We start from the raw sequence: 19,924 nt of genomic DNA on the forward strand, positions 1-19,924 counted from the left end.
AGACAATCTACAGTGAATTATTTTAAAAAAGGAAAAAATTAAGTTTGGACTCTGCCCATCAACCTTCTTAAATCAAGGGATATTTTCTTCTTACTTCTATGTATCATTAAAATCATCTCAGAAAGGGAACAAAGGCAATTTTATTTAAGGTGATAGTAGATGGGACAAAAGTTCTAAGAGATGCCCCGATGTCTACACAGGCCATATAGTTCTGTTTCAGAATCAATGATTGGTTTGGAAATGATCCTTTAATTATTAATGGAAAGCCTATTATTCTATTTTCCTGACAGTCTGACTGGAGATACTGCTCGATCTCCCCATGCGGTGTTAATAGAACTTCAGTCTACCACGATGGGGTAATACTAACAAAAAGGTTAGCTTTACTAGGGAGATAATAAACAACACAAAACCAAAAGCCATTTAAAGATCATTTACTTCTATAATTTACAATACTGTAAATTAATTTAAAATTACCTCTATGAATTCCAAGATCTGTTCAGCAGAGTGATGGCCTTCGTATTCATGAACGTTGGACTGGTTGAACACCACTGTTGTTGGATAAGCCTGAATGTTATACTGTTAGGAATGAGAATACAAATGAAAGATTTTATGCATCTTACCTATTGGTTTCAAATTTATAACCATCTTGCTTTTAAGTAACAACAACATTTAAAAAACCCACTGCTATACTGCTGGCGATTAAAAATTTTTAGCCTGGCCAAATGCGGCAAAGAAAGTGGGTTCACGGTTGCACTGGTAAATGACCCTTTTTTATAGCTACTCTCTTAGCCAGAAAATCCACGGGCAAAGAAACATGGAGAGGTGCGCACGGCTAATTATGAGCATGGGCCCTTTTGACTCTCCTGAACCATGACGGATAGATACGGCTGCAAAGAGCAGGCTAATCTCTAGCTTGAGTCTTTTTGAAACCATAAAAATGCTCCAATTTGTCTAGTAGCAGAAGAAAATAAAGGAAATACAGTAGCAAGGATAAGGAAATAAATTAATAATGTATATACAATCATATTTTAAGTTAAGAATTATGACTCATGTCCTAAGAATATGGTCACCTTTTATTACTCATTCAAGATAGCTTTTATGGTACAAAATACTGTAATTTCTATCTCAGAATTAACATGAACACTGGCCCAGGAAGAATTTCTTTGAAGTTTTAATTTTTATTTTTCTAAAAGTATATAAGGATATCTGTGTAAATTTACTGCAGCTGATCCTTGCATCCTTAAAGTTGACAAGCACTCAGCAAGCAAACTGGAATCTTTGACTAGGATTCAAAAATAGTTTTAGAAAAAAACAATGGAAATATCAAACTTTTGTAATCTGAGTGTAAATTCAAATAACTCATTAGGTATGACTGTTGTTCTATTAATCTAAGTGATTTGCCTGTGTTGGGCATCTTTTTTAGCACTTAAACATGTAGTTTCTTTTTTTTTTTTTTTTTTTTAAAGATTTACTTATTTGAGAGAGAGAGAATCTGAAGCAGAATCCATGCTGAGTGCAGAGTATGAGACGAAGCTCGATCCCACGACCGTGAGATCATGACCTGAGCCAAAACCAAGAATCTGACGCTTAACTGACTAAGCCACCCAGGTGCCCCTGAAAAATGTAGTTTCTAATCTATTTTTTACAAGTCTATTCAGAAGCTAAATCAACTTTACAGATCTGAAAACAGAGGTACTGAGAGGCTATGTGACTTGGTGTAGGTACCGATTAGTGAGTCATGATTCCTGGCCTCTATTCCAGGTAAGAGGACACCACAGTTTTAAATCCTTACATTTTACTCAATTATCCAAAGGATATTTAACAATTTAGATAAAAGTAGAAAAACTAGAAGACTTCAAATTAAGGTAATTACTGTTATCACATCGTTTGCATCTTGCTCAGCATCTTTTCAACATCACATACAAGACACTCGAAACCAAAGATCTTATTTCATTTTTAAATATAGTTAAATGAAATTTCAAACAGAATCGAGAGGGGAAATCATCTAACAAATATCCACATATCCCTTCTTAATATTTAAGAAAGATTAAATTCTTTGTCACACTGGCAGATGGCTTACATCTTTTTCATGATCCCATTTCCTTTCCTCCCTGAAAGCAGGAGCAATCAATATCCTCAAGTAAGTATGTATCCAATCCACTAATGCTTTATACTTTTGTGACATGCATATGTATCCTTGGGCAGTATAGTGGAATGTCGTACAGAAAATTTTTCTGTAATTCTATCATACTCTGTAAACTATTCTGTAATACACTTTTGTCATCTCACAATGTATTTCTGAGACTCACCCATGCTGGTAAAGATAGATCTAGTTTTAAATGCTCTATGGTATTCCATTATGTGACTGGATAATTCATTCATATACTTGCTATTGTCAGATTTCCAAATTTTTGTTAATTTGATGGATTGTTATAATTTGTACTTTCCTGGGACACCTGGGTGGCAAAGCGGTTGAGCGCCTGCCTTTCACTCAGGCCGTGATTCCGGGATCAAGGCCTGTATTGGGCTCCCTTCGAGGAGCCTGCTTCTCCCTCTGCCTGTGTCTCTACCTCTCTCATGAATAAATATAAATCTTAAAAAAAAAAAAATTGTACTATCTTAAGGGCTAGTGAAGTGCAAGATTTTTTTTTTTTTTTTTATAAATTTTTATTTATTTATGATAGTCACACAGAGAAAGAGAGGCAGAGACACAGGCAGAGGGAGAAGCAGGCTCCATGCACCGGGAGCCCGACATGGGATTCAATCCCGGGTCTCCAGGATCGTGCCCTGGGCCAAAGGCAGGCGCCAAACCGCTGCGCCACCCAGGGATCCCAAGATTTTTTATATTCATTGGTTTTTTCTAAAAAGAAAGTCTCAACTTTCTCACTTTATCTATTTAAAAAAATTGACTTGTAGTCAAATATTCTGGCACCAAGGTATTCCATCAGTTAAATGCACTGTAAATATTTAGCTTGTTTCCTAATTTCATAGTGTCTTATTCTTTGGAAATAGGTTTAACACTTCATGTACTCAAAATCATTCACATTAATTTTTACCCTGTATGTTGTGGACTGGGAAATTCTTGCTCACACAGAGCCAAAAAGATCTCCTCTACATTTACTTCTGTTTTTAAAACCCATCGTTTTCTTTCCTTTCCTTCTCCCCCTTTTTTCTTTTTTAAAACGTTTGCTTTTATAAAATATTTAAATTACAAACAAAAGCAGAGAGCAATAAACTCTCGTACTCTCATAGCTACCACAGGCATCCACTCAAGTGCACGCTAACTTCATTTATACTTCCTTCCAACTCTACTCCTACACAAAGATTACTTTAAAGCAAATTCCAGATAATTTATCATTTCATCTATATTTCAGTATATTTAAAACATAAACTTTCCCACAAATGTAACTACACTTTCATTTTTTCCCCTAAAAATGAACAATTCCTGATTATCATCAGATACCCTGTCAATGTTCAAATTTCCCCAATTCATGCTTGCTCATTTTTTTGCAGTTTGTTTGGTCCAAATGAGACCTAAACACTGCACTTTGAATATGTCTTTTGAGTCTCTTTCATCTCTTTTCCCACGTTTCAGTGTATCTGTCCAATAAATTAGGTGTTTGTCCTGTCAAATCCTCTATATGCTGGGACTTGCAGATTTCATGCCCATGGTGTCAATATATTCCTCTATACTGATTTCCTATACACGGATAGATCTCAAAGTGTGATTTGATTTAGGTTTCACACACTTGTTCCAAGAATATTTCATAGGTGCTATTATATACTTTCATGATGAGATATATAATTTCTAGTTATTCCTGGAATTGAAGAGTGAATATCAACATAAGAAAATATTTTTATGTAAACAAAGGTTCAAAAAGCTTTTTCATTTTAAAAATTTCTATCTCCTTAGAAGACAATTATGAGGAAAACCTGAGAATCAAACTATAAAGTGCCAAAAGGTAATACTGAGTCAAGAATTATAAATAATTGAAAAATCATGTATTTTATCAAGTGAACTAAATATTTTCCCAAGTTTGACAAATAATACCATTTCTACATTGAACTATGTCTGTTCATGTTTTTAATCCAATAATTTTGTATCACTTTGTTAAAATTGATTAAATAATTTACTACTCTAAATGTAGACATACATTTAAAATAGAGACCTCTGTCAGTGTAACTTAAAAATCATTTTACAAAATAAAAATAAAGTATTTTATACTTACCATGTTACAGAGTCCCTCATGAATTGTACAATCTAGTGTACCAAATTTAAGCTGGCCATAAAGATGCTTTGATGCTTTTCGTAACTCTGGCAATAAAGCTCGACACGGTGGACACCACTATGAAACAAAAATTCATACGCATTGAGCTAAATGAAACAAAAAACCCAAATTTCTACAATAAGCAATATATATTAAAATAAACTATACTTAGTGGCAAATCTTATGCGTGTGTGTATTTAATCCTTGGAGGGGCTACGACAACCCTATTATTTTTAAAGATTTTATTTATTTATTAATGAGAGAGAGAGAGAGAGGCAGAGACACAGGCAGAGGGAGAAGCAGGCTCCATGCAGGGAGCCTGATGTGGGACTCGATCCCAGGAACCTGGGATCACCCCTGAGCCGAAGGCAGATGGTCAACTGCTGAGCCACCCAGGCGTCCCCATCCTTGCTAATCTTAGAAGCACTATGTATAGGGACCAAAACTGAGTAACACAATTCTAGTACTCATGGTTCAAGACTATTTAGAAAATGCCTTTTTGCTATGACAAGAGAAAATCTGACAACACCGAAATTTGACATGTAAAAATAACTTACTGGGGCAAAGAAATCAACAAGCCACGGTTCCTTGTCATTGGCAGGAAAATTTTGAGGTCCAAGTGTGGTAACATGAGAATTAACACTTTCTTTGGCAAAGGCAAGTATATCATATAGAATCTTCTTTCCTTTGAAATTGAAGAGAAAAATTAAAATCCACATTCTATCCACAGAAACATTTCAAAGTTTTTATATTTAATATAATAAAGAAATGAAGACAAACTTATTGAACACATTGATTTTGGTGAGGGTCCGAGTGTTCTGTATACTATATGTAAATAGGTTTGCTCTGGCCAGAGTACCTTTCTTACATGCTTTGTTTCTTGGAGGACCTATCTTTCCAATGTTCCTTCATTCTCAGTGGCTGAGTAATCACTATTTGCAGTATTTGTGTTCTTTACGCTCACCTGAACTATTACTGTGGCCTAACTACTAACTTTGTTTCTTCAAACTCAACTTCCCTTATGAATTCAAATCCTGTATCACCAATTGCCCAGTGAAAATATTCATATGGATGTCATACAAACATTTCAAATATATTATAATTGAAGCTGTTTCCCCCCAAATTTGCCCCTTTTCTCAGCTTCCCTATCTTGGCAATGGCATAATCATCCACTAGGTGCCTAGGTAAAATTTTCCAGAGTGATCTTTGTATTCTTTCTTTGTCCTTGTATCATAACTCCATCCATTCCATCTGTTATATCTCTGAAACCAATTTTGTCTACTGCCGAAATTCAGTTGTGCCTATTATGATAACCAAGCTGGTCTTTGTGTAACATCTTCCTTAACTAATCCATTTTCAACACTGCTACCACAGTCAATTTACAAAACCATTTATCTGATTATACTGTTCCTGGCTTAGAGGCCTCTGATGATTTCCTCTTGTCTGAAGAATATACTCCATGGCTTGGCAAATAATTTTTTCAACCAGCACACAGTCCATTTTATTATGTGCCCTTTGACTTATTCACCTGATAGTCAATACTAAGACACCTATTATGTGTGACACCTATTTTTTTTTTTTTTTTTTACAATTTTATTTATTTGACAGAGAGGCTGCACAAGCAGGGGGAGTAGCAGAGAGGGGAGGAGAAGCAGGCTCCCCCTGAGCAAAGAGCCTGATGCGGGGTTTGATCCCAGGATCCTGGGATCATGACCTAAGCTGAAGGCAGACACTTAACCAACTGAGCTACCCAGGCACCCTGACACCTGATTTAAATGTCATAGGGCAGGCAAAACAAAATAAAACAAAACAAAAAACAACAATTCACAGCCCTGCAGAAATATTTTCACAAATATTTCAATATGGTTATAAATGACACTACATTCCCCTGCTTTTTCTCTTACTCTGTAGCTGCTGCTGCTTGAATGCTTTACAAACTCCTCTATCTTTGACCATCCTTTATAAGTGATCCTTGGGGTTCTGCTCTTGTCTCTCTATTCACTCTTAGATAAGCTCATTCTCATCCAAGCTTCCATTATGATGGATATGATGATTATTTTTATCTACATTTTCAGTTCAAATTCCTCTCCTGAGGCCTAGGCCTATATTCAACTGCGAGCTAGGGGTGTCTACTCCCTGTCAACTCCTCCCCTCAGTATTCTCTTTCTTACTCAACGGTGCAGTCATCAACTGCCAACTGAGTGTCAGAAACCTGAGCTTCCTTCTCTTCCCCACATCTAAATCATCATCAAGTTATACTATTTTTTTTAAAGATTTGTTAGAGAGAGGGACTATGCACACAGAGGGAGAAGGAGAGGCAGACTTCCTGCATGCTGGAATCATGACCTGAGCCAAAGGTAGATGCTTAACAGACTGACCCACCCTTATGCCCCTTAACTTTCTATTTAAATACTGACTTTGTATTTAAAAATCAGTTCACTTCCTTTCAACCACACTACCATTATTTAAACAAGGCAGCCATTTTCTCTTAGATGGATACATCAGGCTTCCGTCTTCCATCCCTTCCTCTAATCATGCTTCTATCCATTCTAGGCAGCCACCTTCCTAAAATGTACTACTAGTTAAATCCTATGTCTCCTTAAATCTATGAGTGCATCTGTTTTCCTTCAGGATGAAGTCCAAATTCCTTTGTCTGACAGATGCCACACAGACTTTAGAACCCTCTAACCTTGTCTCAATCCTTTCCAACACTCAATCCAGTTATCCTGAAATCTTGCTTTCTAAGAATGAATAAGGCTCTCTTCAGAGTCCATGAGTATGTGTGCTGGTTCTGGTGCTTGGAACATGCTTGCTAACTCTTCAATTGGTTAGCCATTACTTACACCTTAGATCTCGACAAAGAGATTGCTTTCTCTAACCTCAGATTGTCCCTCCTAAGTGTTCTTCCTCTTGAGTGCAACCCGTGCTTGTCTCGGTAGTCGTCAGTCTCCAAGATTATCCTCAATGATGGTTATTACCTCAGGTATTCATACCACTGTTGAATCAGGGTTTGGTGTATGTGACCAATAGAATATGGCGGATGTGATGGCGTGTCCTGACATTAGATTACATAAAAGATGTTGTTGCTTCTGTGTGTCTCTCTCTGGTCATTCATTCTGGGAGAAGCCAGCTGCCACGCTGTGAGCAGCTCTACAGAGAAATCCATGTGATAAGGAACTGAGGCTTTTGGCTGACAGCCATTAAGAACTAAGGCCCCCAAACTATCCCATGAATCAGCCTGGTACCAATTCCTCTAGCCATGGTCTAATCTTTAAATGACTATTGCTCCTGCCTATCCCGACTGCAAGCTCATGAGAATACCTGAGCCACAACCACTCAGTTAAGCTGTCCTCAGATTCCTGAATACCAGAAACTGGGACTGTGGACGAATGTTTGTTGCTTTAAGCCACTAAGTTTTAAGATAATTTATTATTCAAAAACAGATTATTACTCTTCACTTTGGATATTTTAAAATTTACTCATTTACTTGGTTTTCCTTACTAGTCCTGTTCCTTAAGGTAGAGATTTAGTTCACATTTTTCCCTATTCCCCAGGACTGTACTTGGTATAAGTAAACGCTCATTATCTATTTATTTAAATCCAAGGAAATTAACAGCAGGTATGCTATAAAGTTATTGATGGCACATAAAAGGAAGTACATGGAAATCTGTGGTATATTACCAGGGTGGGGAGGAGTTTTCAGTGGGTGATTTGGAGTTTGCTAAATATTTTTAGAGGCAAGAAGGAATGATAAAATAAGAGGAAGAAAAATCTTGTGTGAAGGCACAGAGGAGTCAAAGAACATGGTATTTTTGAAGGATATACAAACAGCCAGGGCAAAGATTATTTGGAGGGGAAGAAATGGGATAAGACTAGAAACTGGGCAGAGGCAGTACCCTATTAACAACTGTTTACAGAGCCTACTATGCACCAGTCACCATTCTAAGTGCTGGAGGAGATAGACTGGTGAGGGAACCAGACAAAGTCATTGCTCATGTGAGAAGGAATCTGAAAATTACCTTAAAAGAAGTCAGGAGATGGCAGGTGGCTTCAGTTGGGTCTGATGCCCCCAAGGGAGTGGCTCTTACACTGGAGTGGGGGGGGAGGGGTAGGGGTGGCCTCTACCAACCAGCATACCAGCAACAGTCATGGCCAGTCTTGAAGCCAGCTGTGCTGGGAGCTAACCCTGCCCACCAGTGTGACCACAGTAGCCATGGCTGGCCCCTTACCCAACCCAGCAGTGTACCTGCAGCAACTGTGGCTCGGTTCAACAGGAGGGCACATGTCGCCACCAGGGGAGCCCCCACCCCTCAAGCACCTGGCTCTGGTGATTGGGGTGGGGGAGTGGGCCAAGAAGACACTTTCTACAGAAGGCCACTCCTTCCTGACCACATGTAATTGATCTACCAGATACACAAAACAAACACAGAGTTAGGCAAAAGAGGAGACAGAAAGAATAGGTTCCAAACAAAAGAACAAGACAAAATTTCAGAAAAAAACCTAATAACTGAAATGGAGAAAAGCAATCTACCTAATAAATGTTCTAAGTATTGGTTATAAAGATGCTCACTGAAGTCAGGAGAAGAATGGATGAACACAGTGAGAACTTAAAGAAATAAAATATATCAAAAATGAGTCAGAGCCAAAGAATTCAAATAACAGATACTAAAAAGACACTAGAGGGAATCAACAGCAAGTTAAAGGTAGCAGAATTTACCAGGGATCTGGAAGATAGGGTTGAGGAAATCCCCCAGGCTGAACAACAGAAAGAAAGGAGAATAAAAAAGAAATATAGGTTAGATAAAGGAATCTTTAGGACAACATCAAGCATCCTAATATTGACATTATAGGTCTCAAAAGGAGAAGAAAGAGAATAAAAGGCAGGAAACTTATTTGAGGAAATCATAGCTGAAAAACTTCCTTACCAGGGGAAAGCAGAGACTTAGGGGGCACAGAGAAGACCAAAGAAGTAGAACTCAAATAAATCTACGCCCAGACACATTTAAAAAATTCTTTCAAAGTTTGAAACTAAAGAGAAAGAAAATCTTAAAAGCTGCAAGAACCATGCAACTAGTTACATATAAGAGTACCCTCATAAGATTATGAGCTGATTCTTCAGCAAAAACATAGCAGGTCAAGAGGGAGTGGCTTGATTTATTAAAAGTGCTGAGAGGAAAAGTTCTACAACCAAGAGTACCCGACCCAACAAAGATCTCATTCAGAATTGAATTGTTTATAGAGATACAGGCCTACCTCAGGAAACAAGAAAACTCTCAATCTAATCTTACATCTTAAAGGAACTAGAAAAAGAAATGAAGTTCCAAGTTAACAGAAGGAAAAAATAAAGAGCAGAGCAGAAATAAATGAAATAGAGACTAAAAAAACAAAAAATGTTAAGAGATGGTTCTCTGAAAATATAAACAAAATTGATAAACCTTTAGCCAGACACATCGAGGGGAAAAAAAAGAAACAGGCCTAAATAAAATCAGAAATGAAAGAGAAGTTAAAACCAACATCACAGAAATAAAAAGAATTATATAAAGAACTACTAAAAACAATTATATGCCAACAAAGTGGACAATCCAGAAGAAATAGATAAATTCCTAGAAACATATAATCTTCCAAGACTGAATTAGGAAGAAACAGACAATCTAAACAGACCAATTATTAGCTGGGAAATTGAATCAATAATCAAAACATTGCCAACAAAAGTTCGGGACCAGGTGCCTTCAAAAGTGAATTGTACCAAACATTTAAAGAAGAGTTAATAACTATTTTTCTCAAACTTCCAAAAACACTGACGAGAAAAGAATGCTTCTGAACTCATTTTACAAGGCCATCATTACCTGGATATCTAAACCAGACAAAGACACTACAAAACAAGAACATTGGAGGCTAATATCTCTAATGAACACAGATGTAAAAATCCTCAGCAAACTATTAGCATACTAAATTCATTAACAGATTAAAAGAATCCTTCAAAATGATCAAGTAAAACTTATCCCAGTGATGCAAGGATGGTTCAATATCTGCAAATAAATCAATGTGATACATCACAATAATGAAGGATAAAAACTGTATGATAATCTGAACACATGCAGAAAAAAAGCATTTGACAAAATTCAACATCCATGTGTGATAAAAACTCTCAACAAAGTGGGTAGAAGGAAGACACATCAACATAATAAAGGCCATATATGACAAACCCATAGCTAACATACTCAATTATGAAAAGCTGAAAGCTTTTCCTTTAAGATCAGAAATAGGACAAGGATGTCCAATCTCCCTATTTTTATCCAACAGAGTCCTGAAGTCCTAGCCACAGCAATCAGAGAAGAAATAAAAGGCATCCAATTTGATAAAAAACAAACTTCGCTATGGGCAGATGCCATGATACTAATATGGTAAACCCTAAAGGCTCTACTGAAAAACTAATAGAACACATCAACTCAGTAAAGTAACAGGATATAAATTAATACACAGATATCTGTGTTCTCTCTTCTTTTAAGGGTAGAGAGGGGAGAAGGGAGAGGGAGAGAGAGAATCTTATTAAGCAGGCTCCACACCCAGTGTGGAGTGCAACACAGGGCTCAACCTCACAACCCTGAGATCATAACTGAGTTGAAATCAAGAGTCAGATACTTAACTGACTGAGCCATGCAGACACTCTTAAGAGTTGGACACTTAATCAACTGAACCACCTGGTGCCTCAATCTGTGCTATTTCTTTTTTAAAAAGATTTTATTTATTTATTCATGAGAAACACAGAGAGGAGAGAGAAAGAGGCAGAGACACAGGCAGAGGGAGAAGGAGGCTCCATGCAGGGGGCCCGACATGGGACTCGATCCGGGGTCTCCAGGATCACGCTCTGGGCTGAAGGCAGCACTAAACTTCTGATCCACTTGGGCTGCCCAATCTGTGCTATTTCTATACTCTAATAACCACACTATCAGAGAAATTATGAAGACAATCCCATTTACAATTGCATCAAAAAGGATAAAATACCTAGGAATAAATGTAACCAAGGAGATAAAAGACTTGTACTCTGAAAACTACAAGACATTGTTGAAAAAAATTAAAGAGGACACAAACAAATGGAAATATATACAGTCTTCATGGATTGGAAGGATTATCAAAATGTCTATATGATCTCTGAAAATCTACATATTCAATGCAATTCCTAGCAAAACATCAAAGGCACTTTTTACAGAATTAGAATAATCTTAAAATTTGTATGGAACCATGAAAGACTGTGAAGAATCAAAGTAATCATGAAAAAAAGAATTAAAAAAAAAAAAGAATTTCAGAAAAGGTATTTCAAATCTTTGTAATTGCAATTGTATGTACATGAATGCAGAGCTAAAGTCCCAAACAAGCTGAAATGTAAAAATGTTAATTATAAATTCAAGAGAGCTAAAAGTAACCATTGAAATATCTAATAGTCTTAGTAGAAGGAAAATCTGGAAAATGCCCATGGTTGAGATGCTACTCAACCATGGGCACATAGAAATGGAAACTATAGGTATTGCTTACATTTCTTAAGACCATCCTTAAATTCTGCACTAACCTGTTTTGTCACCAGCATTCTTGCTGAAACATTAATCAAAACAGTGAGCAGAAAAAAGTGAATTATTTAAAAGAGAATAAAAGAACTAAATTCAAAATATCCTTCTCCAAAAGAAACCTATTTACTAATAAAAGCAAAATTATTTACAGGAAGTATATATTCATATAAAACAAGGTAAAAAATAAACCCACAAAATACCCCCAAAAGCCAAAGCAATCTTGAAAAAAAAAAGAACAAAGCTAGAGGTATCATGCACACTGATTTCAAGATAAATTACAAAGCTATAGTAAAGACAGTATGGTACTGGCACAAAAACAGACACTAGGTCAATGGAACAGAATACAGAGCCCAGAAATAAACTCATGCTTATATGGCCAATTAATCTTTGACATTAATCAGTGCCTGCCTGGGTGGCTCAGTAGGTTAAGCACCTGCCTTTGGCTCAGCAGGGAGCCCACTTTCCCCCCTCCCTCTGTTGCTCTCCCTGCTTGTGCTTTCTAGCGCTCTCTCTCAAATAAATACATAAATAAAATCCTAAAGAAAATTAATCTTTGACAAAGGAGGCAAGATCATACAATGGGGAAAAAGGAGTCTCCTCAGTGAATGGTGCTGGGAAAACTCGACAGCTACCTGCAAAAGAATGAAATTCAACCACTTCCTTACAGGTTTACAAAAACAAACTCAAATGGATCAAAGACCTAAATGTGAAACCTGAAACCAAAGAAGTACTGTTAGAAAACATAGGCAGTAATCTCTGACATTGGCCTTAGCAATAATTTTTCTAGATTTGTCTAGGCAAGGGAAATAAAAGCAAAAGTAAACTATCAGGACTTCACCAAAACAAAACGCCTTTGCACAGTGAAGGAAATAGTCAACAAAAAGAAAAGGCAACCTACTGAAAGGGAGAGGCTATTTTCAAATGATTTTTTTTTTAAACTTTATATATAGGGATAGAGTGTGTGCAAGTGGGGGTGGTGAGAGGCAGAAGGAATCTTTTTTTTAGATTTATTTTATATATATAGAGAGAGAATATCCTGAGCAAGTTGGGGAGAAGTAGAGGGAGAGACTCTTCAAGCAGACTCCCTGTTGAGCACGGAGCCTAATAAGGGATTCGATCTCACAACCCATGAGTTCATGACCCAAGCTAACCAAGAGTCGGGTGCCCAACCAACTGAGATGCCTACACGTCCCGAGAAGAAGAGAGAATCTTAAGTTGCATGGAGTCTGACCCAGGGCTGGATCTCGTGACCCCGAGATCACGACCTGAATCAAAATTAAGACTTGCACACTTAAATGACTGAGTCACCAAGGCACCCCTCAAGTAAATCCAGTATCATCAGGGAAAAGCAGGTCAAACCCACAATGAGATATCACCTTACACCTGTCGGAACACCTAATACCACAAAGACAAAATGGGCAGAGCTGGCATGGATATAGAGAAAAAGAACCCTTGTGTGCTGAGGGAAATATAAATTGGTGCAGCCACTGTGGAAAACAGTAGACAGGTTCCCCCTAAAATAAAAAAAGCCATTATTTACCTTCAAAGAAATCAGAAACACTAATTTGAAAAGATATATGCACCCCTATGTTTATTGTAGCATTATTTGTAATAGCCAAGATATGGAAGCAATACAAGTGTCTGATAGATAAAGATGTGTGTATGTACACAGAAATACACACAAATGGAGTATTATTACTCAGTCATGAAAAAGTTGAAGATCTTGTCATTTGTGACCATATGGATGGACCTAGAATATATGATGCTAACTGAAATAAGTCTGAGAAGATAGGATTTCACTTATATGTGGAATCTCAAAAAACAAAACAAGTAGAAACAGACTCATAGATACAGAGAAGTTGGTGGTTACCGAAGGAGAGAGGGATGAGCAGATGGGCAAAATGGGTGAAATGGCATGGGAGTTATAGGCTTTGAGCTATGGAACGAATAAGTCATGGAGATGAAAGTACAGCATCGGAACAGAGTCACTAGTAATGTTAACAGCACCACGTGGTGACAGATGGTAACCACACCTGTGGTGAGCAAAGCATAATGCACATAATGTACACAATGAATCACTGTTGAACACCTGAAACTAATAAAACAGTGTGTCAACCTCCTGCAAATTAAAGAATACTTTAAAAAACCAAAGTAAAAACTACAATTAAAAAATTACTATTTGAAGATAAATACAATTTAAAAAAATTTCTTCTCTTCTTACCATGATGAATTTCATATTCTTTGGTCCCTTGTCCTTTAAATACTGCTAGACATGGCTGAAATACATACAGATTACTGCAGACATCTGGTGCAGAGGAACAGTCAAACCTGCCAACCTAAAGTAGAAAATTTAATTTGATGAAAACAAAATCATATGCACTCATTTTTAAAATATTCATAAAGAAATAACATTGCTCTAACAACAGTTTCTAAATAGAAGCTAACTGGCCATGAAAATAAAAGATAGAAATAATTAATGTATTTTATTTATTTATTTTTATTTTTTAAAGATTTTATTTATTTATTTATGATAGAGAGAGAGAGAGAGAGAGGCAGAGACACAGGCAGAGGGAGAAGCAGGCTCCATGCCTGGAGCCTGACGCGGGACTTGATCCCGGGGACTCCAGGATCACGCCCTGGGCCAAAGGCAGGCGCCAAACCGCTGAGCCACCCAGGGATCCCCAGAAATAATTAATTTACATTTAACAATGAAATTCAATTTAGTTAAGGAAAAAAAAAAAAAGCATCCTACAGTGTTCAAAAACCTTATAGAAAACCTTCTGGAAAATAGTCAGTTGTTTAAGAAATCCACTCTCCTAAATATATAGAGGATATCTGTATAACCTTGGAGTGGGGGGGAGAGAAAACTTTTTCAGACCCCAGAAGCAGAAATAACAAAGCAAAGGCTGACAGTTTCATACGGTGTAAAGGAAAACAGCCTAACAAATGCTAAGAGGGAAATGATAAACCATGAAAAAATATCTGAAGATTTCAAAGGACCCACTAAGAAATAAAAGATAAACATCCTTTCAGAAGAAAGACTATGGGCCAGAGGCAGAGAGAAAATGGAGAAGAATGATTATTTGATAATAATCACAAAAAACTTTTTCAACCCCATTAGGAAGCAAATGAAAATGATAATTATTAACATATCACTTTCAGCCTATCAGAATGGTGATTAAAAAAATAACACTATCATGGTTGGCACAGACGTGGAGAAATGGTTACTGACATTGTAAGAATATATTCTGGAGGACACTGGTAATGAGGACAATTTAAGGAAAAACATAATCTTGGTTAAAAAAATTCTTCATACTGAATTTTTGCAGTATATAGTTTTGATATAAAAAATAATGGAGACAATGTTAGTAAAAGAGAATTTACTAAACAACTATGGTGTAACTACCATATAGTGAAATACTACGTAGACTTTAGGGATGATGACATCCCTATGATGAAAAATATCTATATCCTGTGTTTAATAATGTGTTTGATATATTTATATACACGTGTATATATTTATCATCTCTAAAGACCAGGAAGTACACTTGATATACACATACCTACACATGCACACAGGCCCATACACACACACACACATATACATGTTATATATACACATACAAATGTGTACACGTATATATATACACATATATCTACATCATGTAAAAAAACATAGGATACTGTCAAGTGAAAAATTTTACAGAAGAGAATACGGCAACTCCCCCCTTATCAGTGGTTTCGCTTTCCACAGTTTCAGTTCCCAACTGGTCAAACTGTACTCCAGCCAGAGGTATAGGATTCTCCTTCTCTCACACTGTCAGGTCGGTAGTAGCTTAACACCACGCCACAATGCCTGTGTCATTCACCTCACTTCTTCTCAGCACGAAGGCATTTTACCTGTAACTGCATACGTGAACTTTTTAAATAAAAACGGGCCTCGCTATGGCGGTGCCTCGATGGCGCAGTCAGTTAAGCATCTGATTCTCCTATCAATTCTCAAGGGTGAATTACAATATAGTAAGATACTTGGAGAGATACCATACATAACTTTCATGATAGTATATTATTACAGCTGTCCATTTTATTATTATTGTTAATCTTTTTTTGTGCCCGATTTATGAATTAAACTTTATTATGGATACAGGCGCACAGGAAAAAACATAGTATACATAGGATTTGGTACTATCTGTGGTTTCAGGCATCCACTGGAGGCTTCAGAACATATCCCCTGCAGAAAAGAAAGGACTACTGTATAGTGAATCCATTTTTTGTTTGGGTTTTGTTTTTATAGGTTTATTTTAGGGAGAGAGAGAGAGAATGAGAACAGGGGGAGGGGCGGAGGGAGAGGGCAAGAGAAACTCCAACAGACGTCATGCTATGTGCAGAGCTGGACGTGGGGATTGATCTCACGACCCTGAGGATCACGACCTGGGCTGAAACCAAGAGTCAGATGCTTAACTGCGCCACCCAGGCACCCCTATAGTGAAATCCGTTTTTATTAAAAAAGTTCATATACACAGTTACAAATACATCTAATGTGATGGCCATTACAATATGCATGTGTACACACATACACTTATGTCCACATACTAAAACATATGCAGAAAAAGTGTGAAAAGTTACACAGTAAGTTTATAGTAGGGCTATTAACAGTCGTGAGAATATGGGTGATTTTTAAATAATTCATTTTTGTCCTCATTTATATATCCTAATTTTTAAACTATGAGTTCAAATTTATTACATAAAAAATAACTTAAAAAAGGGAACGATATTCTTCTACAGTATGCATTCCAGAAAAATTGTCTGATAGAAGTAGATACACCAGCTACTCAAGAGCAATGAAAGCTAATTGCTTTCAGGTATCACTGTGGATTTTTAATAGAAAAACAAAATCACAACAGAAGGACAAAGGCACTTTGTGGTTTCTTAACCTAGTTTCAAATAAACATTTTTATGTTACTTAAAATATGATTTTATGTATTGAATTGGTAAGAAAGCACACCAGCAGGAGGCTTGGGAGAATGCATTTTTCTTACTTGAATATGTTCATTTTTAAGTAGAGTTTTTAGTTTCTTCAGCTCAGGATCATTTGAATTTTCATGTTTTCCAAAATTAAAAAATAAGAGCCACCGATGATGAGCCAACCGATCCTTAGAAGTGATAAAAAGGGAAGAATAATAAAATAACGTCAGAGTCAAGAAAGTCTAAGGGTTCTATTTTTTATTTCTTTGACTTAAAGTTAATTTTAGCCGTCATACCCATTACTTCGAAATACTGTCTAAAATTCAGACCCATTCATGCTTCTATTTTGTATTTCTTTGGAATGCTGCTATGTAAATCAATCCTAGATTAAAAGATAAAAATCACTAAATTATAAAATCTTAAAGCAGACAACTGTGCCAAAACAATATATGGTTTTAACAATATATAGCTAAAAAGTCGGAAGTAAGGAAGTAAGCCTTTTCAGGCTTAGCAGAGTCTGGTAGGCAAACAGACTTAGCTCTGGGATCACGAAGCAGGAAAAAAAAAGATTTTACTACTAACTCAGTCTTTCTAGAGCTGCTTCTATTTAATTCTCAGTGAACAATATAAATAGTTCTGTAAGCAAGAACTTAAAATTCTAAATCAGATCCAAAGCTGCTCTGTGACCAAAATCTTGGCTTTTCTGACACTCTCCCTGAGCCCTCCATTCAGGACTGGTTATGTCATCCTCAACTCCAGACCGACCCTGAAGTTGCACCTCAGAGTAGCTGATACACGTGTACATACACACATACACACATATACATATATACTATCCTTTGAAACTGCTACTTCCGCTCTAGTGATGAATAAACAAATGCTGATTTTAAAATGTTAAGACTTGAGATGTTACCAACATTTACTACCATTTATTATTATTAACGGAAATATTACCTCTAGTGTGTTTGCCGAAAGTAGTTCAAAGTCTGGAAGATTATGCATTATTTCCAAATATATTTCTTTAGCATCCAATGAGTTAAGGAACTAAAATAAGAGAATCATATTGTAATCTTTTGAATTAACATCCATTTATTTTAGTGTCTTTTCTCCATAGAACTCTTAATTAAAAAAATCACAAAAGTTAAAAACGGTTTTTAAGCTATTTATTCTAAAGGTATTTTTTAAAGTATATGGTATTTGGACAACTAATAAAAACCTGTGTAACTGATCTGTTTCTTAAAAATACTGATGTCGATGTAAAATTCCATTATGTGGAATTTTCTCTTAATTGTGGTGTGCGTTCTATAATAATCCTCACAATAACCTGGAATAACCTCTGAATTATCGAGGAAAAAAAACTGTATTATGTTCAGATTAATTTTAATGCTCACCATGTTCTGCAGAATGCCAACACTTTACAAATTTTTTAAAGACTTGGTAATTAAAACACTGGAATATTTGGTGATCCAAGACACTGCACACCCAAACAATAATAGGAATTAAAAATTTATACCTGGAAAGTTGAAATATTCTTTACTGTAGGGATTTTCTGAAATAAAGTCCAAAAACCTAACCACCTAGGAGTTTGGCAGAGTAAAGCATCCTGATAAAGGCCTTATCTTAAAAGGTTTAAAACACAAAACAAGTGCAAAAGGCACACTTCCTTCCTAACAAATTTCCTTTCTTTCTGTCCACATTTTATCCTCCTATTTTTCTCACACTCTCCCTGCTCGTAAATCTCAAAGAAAGCAGCCGTTACGACAACGATGAAGTAACGGGCACATCAGGAATATGTATTTGGGGGCTGACCAAAAGCTTACTTATGAACCACCTGTGCCTGAGCTTCCAAGTACTACACCTGGAAGACCTGAAACTCCATTAAAAACTTGTAGTTTTGTCATGACAGTTCATGGTATTCAGAGCTTCCCTGTGCCCAGCATGAGAATAACCATATGGAAAGAACAATGGGTACAACATTAGAATAGAGAACTGTTTTCCCTAAGTTTCTTCTCTTAAAACTTGTTTTCCTTTTTTTTTTTTTTTTTCTTAAATCTTAGGCCACAGTACTCCAGGTCATTGACATCCATCACTTTTATTAGAAAGATTTTACTAAAAATACTCATATAGCAGCTTATATGAATATGTGGCTAATACACTACAACCTCATTATAAACCTGTCACAGAGTAAAACTTGGTAGTTACGCTTACAAGGGATATGGTCTAGCCTCTGAATTTCTTCCTCCCTCCCTCCCTCTTTAAGTTATTTATTCATTATACACAGAACATATCCCCTATAAAATGTACATGCAAATCATTTTTAAAGGTGTAATGTGGTGTACATTTCTCAACTATAGAACATACACATCAGTTGGGACAATAACTGTGCCTCAAAATAACCTAATTATAGCACCCAGAATTTTCTTTATTATCTAATGCAAAGTTACATGCTTATTTTTGGGATTATTTCCCAATATGAGTTTGGGGAGACAGAGTTTTCACAATTATAACTCCACTATATTACAATCACTACACACTAAACCAGTTTATTACAGATTGAATTTTTTTTCATTACTGATGGAATGCAAACAGAAACACTGGGTACTTTTAAATGGCAGATAACCACAAAATTACCTTTGACAGTATATGGGGTTTTAGAATTACACTAGGATATGAGTGGTGTAAAACGCTGTTATAAATAATACATCCCCAAACAAGGAGGCCATGCTGTATGTAATGATTCACTATACTGTGTGGACCATTTATTAAATAAGTGAATCTTATCTGTTTTTCTCCCCAATTACCCAGTACAATTTTGTCCACAGTCAGGGCCTGGTAAATAAATGTTTGCTGAATATACGGACTAGGAAAGAGGGAAGAGAAGGGCGTTCTTAGCTGGGTGTCAAGTATTATAATTGGAATTTACCTGGGAAAGACAGTGTTAAGGAAGACATAAACTACCTATGGCATAGGAATAAATGGAACTCACGTGCCAACAAAACAAACCATTAAGCAGAAAACACCGCCACTGGAATAAACAAGGCGAGATTTGCCAACAGTGAAAATAGAACTGACTTTGAGGGATAACCAAGATGTTTATGTTTGACCATACCTTTGCACACCCAATTC

At 36.4% G+C, this 19,924-nt stretch overlaps 1 protein-coding gene across 4 annotated transcripts in view; it reads right to left on the reverse strand.

Moving 5' to 3' along the window:
- DNAJC10 (DnaJ heat shock protein family (Hsp40) member C10) overlaps positions 1–19,924 on the reverse strand; it is a 74,714-nt gene that overhangs the window by 8,258 nt on the left and 46,532 nt on the right. For all 4 annotated transcript variants that reach the window (XM_072811142.1, XM_072811140.1, XM_072811139.1 and 1 more), the window contains 6 exons: positions 17,753–17,842; positions 16,873–16,986; positions 14,055–14,169; positions 4,826–4,953; positions 4,230–4,346; positions 475–576 (listed from right to left, as the gene is read on the reverse strand). In XM_072811142.1, the coding sequence (XP_072667243.1) occupies positions 475–576; positions 4,230–4,346; positions 4,826–4,953; positions 14,055–14,169; positions 16,873–16,986; positions 17,753–17,842 (666 nt within the window). The remainder of the gene's footprint in view (positions 1–474; positions 577–4,229; positions 4,347–4,825; positions 4,954–14,054; positions 14,170–16,872; positions 16,987–17,752; positions 17,843–19,924) is intronic.

This window comes from Canis lupus, chromosome 34 (assembly GCF_048164855.1).
Source record: "Canis lupus baileyi chromosome 34, mCanLup2.hap1, whole genome shotgun sequence".
NCBI lineage: Eukaryota > Metazoa > Chordata > Mammalia > Carnivora > Canidae > Canis > Canis lupus.